General features: G+C 38.5%; 1 protein-coding gene across 1 annotated transcript in view; it reads right to left on the bottom strand.

Annotated features, from left to right (window-relative positions):
- Positions 1 to 2204: 2204 nt before the first annotated feature.
- Positions 2205 to 3066, bottom strand: part of ddah2 (dimethylarginine dimethylaminohydrolase 2) — a 16225-nt gene continuing 15363 nt past the window's right edge. Inside the window, exon 6 of the mRNA XM_055018070.1 lies at positions 2205 to 2345. Within this exon, the coding sequence (XP_054874045.1) occupies positions 2205 to 2345 (141 nt within the window). The remainder of the gene's footprint in view (positions 2346 to 3066) is intronic.

Genomic DNA, 3066 nt, shown 5'->3' with positions numbered 1-3066 from the left:
ATCAAACTAAAGAGCTAACAATGAGAAGATTGGAAGACCTAATGTGCCAACAGAAGTTATGTATGCATTAAATAATCCTGTGGAAAGCAGCAACCCAACGGAAGCCCATATAAGGCGTAAGACAGGAAGTTCATGCCCTCTCTTCGTCTGCCCTCCTGAGTTGAAACCAAGGTCACACTGAGTTAAGCAGAAATAATGCCAACCTAGCAGAAATTTAAAAAGAGGAGGCGGTTAAACTTCTGATACGATTACATCATATACATCCTGATTGGGTCTGAGGACGATCGACGTTTGGATTGTGGTTTTCCAAAACATAAGAGGAGTGTTTAGAAGAAGTTTGTATGAGTATATAAGATGATGTAACGCTTTGTGTAGTCTGTTAAAATCTTGAGATTTTGCTCATGTTTGTTCTTACAGACTCTGTATTGAATAACATTATTCAGATCAGACTCTGAGGACTACTTGAAGACTCTTTCTTGAGAACTTTTTTAAGACTAACTTTTGATTCAGAATTGATTTTTACTCTGTCAAGGAACGGCGGAGTTATGTGACGATCGGCATCTGTCTGTCTGTGAATCTGTCTGTCTGTGTGAAACATTACTCAAAAACGGACTAAAGGATTTGGATTAAATTTTCAGGGGAAGTCAGAAATGACACAAAGACCACCTCATTGAATTTTCACAGTGATGCAGCTTATAGTCTGGATCCACGGCTTTGATAAGGATTTCACATTGCGAGATATTGCTGCTGGCATGGCGTTGCTGTAGCCATGACAACAAGTGAACACTGTGCCAGTGCTGACGATCACATGATTGCAATCCTACTACAAATTGACTGTGATTTATCAGTTGGAAATCACACAAGGAACAAATGATTAAACTGTGGGGTGTTTTTTAGTCCCATCAATTCCTGCCGCCCGCTATAAATTTAGGTCACACAATGTTTATAAACAGGACAGTGTCGGAGATGCAGCCCATGGCCCTTTACTGCATGTCTTCCCTGATTTTGTGTCTCCTCTTGACTTACCTATTGAATAAAACCAACAAAAGAGCCCAAAAAACAACTTAGAAAGAAACGTCATAGTATGTCGTCCAAAACATCACCAAAAACGTCGTCGTTTAGTATGTGGAACAAAATATGGAAAAAAAGTCATGGTTTAGTATGTCGGCCAAAATATCATCAAAAACGTCATAGTTTACTATGTCGTCCCAAATATCACCAAAAATGTCATACCTTAGTATGTCGTCCAAAATGTAGCAAAAGCGTCATAGTTTAGTATGTCGTCCAAAATGTGGCAAAACCGTCATAGTTTAGTATGTCGTCCAAAATGTGACAAAAACATCATAGTTTAGTATGTCGTCCAAAATGTGGCAAAACCGTCAGTTTAGTATGTCGTCCAAAATGTGACAAAAACGTCATAGTTGAGTATGTCGTCCAAAATGTGGCAAAAACATCATAGTTTAGTATGTCGTCCAAAATGTGACAAAAACGTCATAGTTTAGTATGTCGTCCAAAATGTGACAAAAACGTCATACTAAAGTGTCGTCCAAAATGTGAAAAAAAGTCATAGTTTACTATGTCGTCCAAAATGTCACCGAAAACGTCATAGTTTAGTATTTCGTCCAAAATAGCACCAAAAATGTCATAGTTTAGTATGTCGTCCAAAATGTCACCAAAAATGTCGTCGGCAAAAATATCACCAAAAATGTCATAGTTTAGTATTTCGTCCAAAATGTGAAAAAAATGTCATAGTTTAGTATGTCGTCCAAAATGTCACCAAAAACATCATAGTTTAGTATGTCGTCCAAAATATCACCAAAAATGTCATAGTTTAGCATGTCGTACAAAATTTGAAAAAAAGTCATCCAAAATATCACCAAAAATGTTATAGTTTAGCATGTCGTCCAAAATGTGACAAAAAAGAAATTTTTGCGCCAAAATTCATGATGATTTTTTTTTCAAAGAAAACCTTTCTGGAGTGTTTTTCACGGCCTCTTTTACATTATTTCATCATATGGCACGTTTTTACAACATGTTGAAAAATTGCATTTTTTTTTGACATAGTGTAGTATGTCGTTTTTGTTCCGGTTTGTAGGAGTTTTAGATCCCAAATGTGAGGCGCACAGAGCAGACATGAGGCAGACTGGCAGAAACAGGGTTTTATTACAAAAAAACTAACCAAAACACCAACTATGGCCATCAACTCACAAACTGAGAGGGAGGGGGGAAAGGCGGGCTCCGGGGGGCGGGAGTCGAGGGGGGAGGCACACGCCGGCGCTCTGCACCTGGGGGAGCACGGCTGCAGCGGCCAGGGACGACGCCGGGTCCCTCGGGGAGCGGACCGGCTGATCGGAGCAGTCCAAGGTGGGAAGGTCCGCGCTCTCTCCAGAGAGCGGCAGGGGTCCATGCCCAGGTCTGGCAGCTGCAGCTCATTGTCTCATCAGCACCGTGACAGTTTCTTTGCGCCAAAATTCATGATTTTTTTTCCAAAGAAAACCTTTCTGGAGTGTTTTTCACGGCCTCTTTTACATTATTTCATCATATGGCACGTTTTTACAACATGTTGAAAAATCGCATTTTGTTTTCGACATAGTATAGTAAGGCGGTTTTTTTTTGCGCCAAAATTCATGATGATTTTTTTTTCAAAGAAAACCTTTCTGGAGTGTTTTTCACGGCCTCTTTTACATTATTTCATCATATGGCACGTTTTTACAACATGTTGAAAAATTGCATTTTTTTTTCAACATAGTATAGTAAGGCGTTTTTTTTTCGCCAGAATTCATGATGATTTTTTTTTCAAAGAAAACCTTTCTGGAGTGTTTTTCACGGCCTCTTTTACATTATTTTATCATATGGCACGTTTTTACAACATGTTGAAAAATTACATTTTTTTTTCGACATAGTATAGTAAGGCGTTTTTTTGGCGCCAAAATTCATGATGATTTTTTTTTCAAAGAAAACCTTTCTGGAGTGTTTTTCACGGCCTCTTTTACAGTATTTCTTCATATGGCACATTTTTACAACATGTTGAAAAATCGCTTTTTTTTTCGACATAGTATAGTAAGG

The sequence above is a fragment of the Amphiprion ocellaris genome, chromosome 15 (genome assembly GCF_022539595.1).
Source record: "Amphiprion ocellaris isolate individual 3 ecotype Okinawa chromosome 15, ASM2253959v1, whole genome shotgun sequence".
NCBI classification, from domain to species: domain Eukaryota; kingdom Metazoa; phylum Chordata; class Actinopteri; family Pomacentridae; genus Amphiprion; species Amphiprion ocellaris.
The sequence above is the reverse complement of the archived record's forward strand: the minus strand, read 5'-3'. Positions and strand labels throughout refer to the sequence as shown.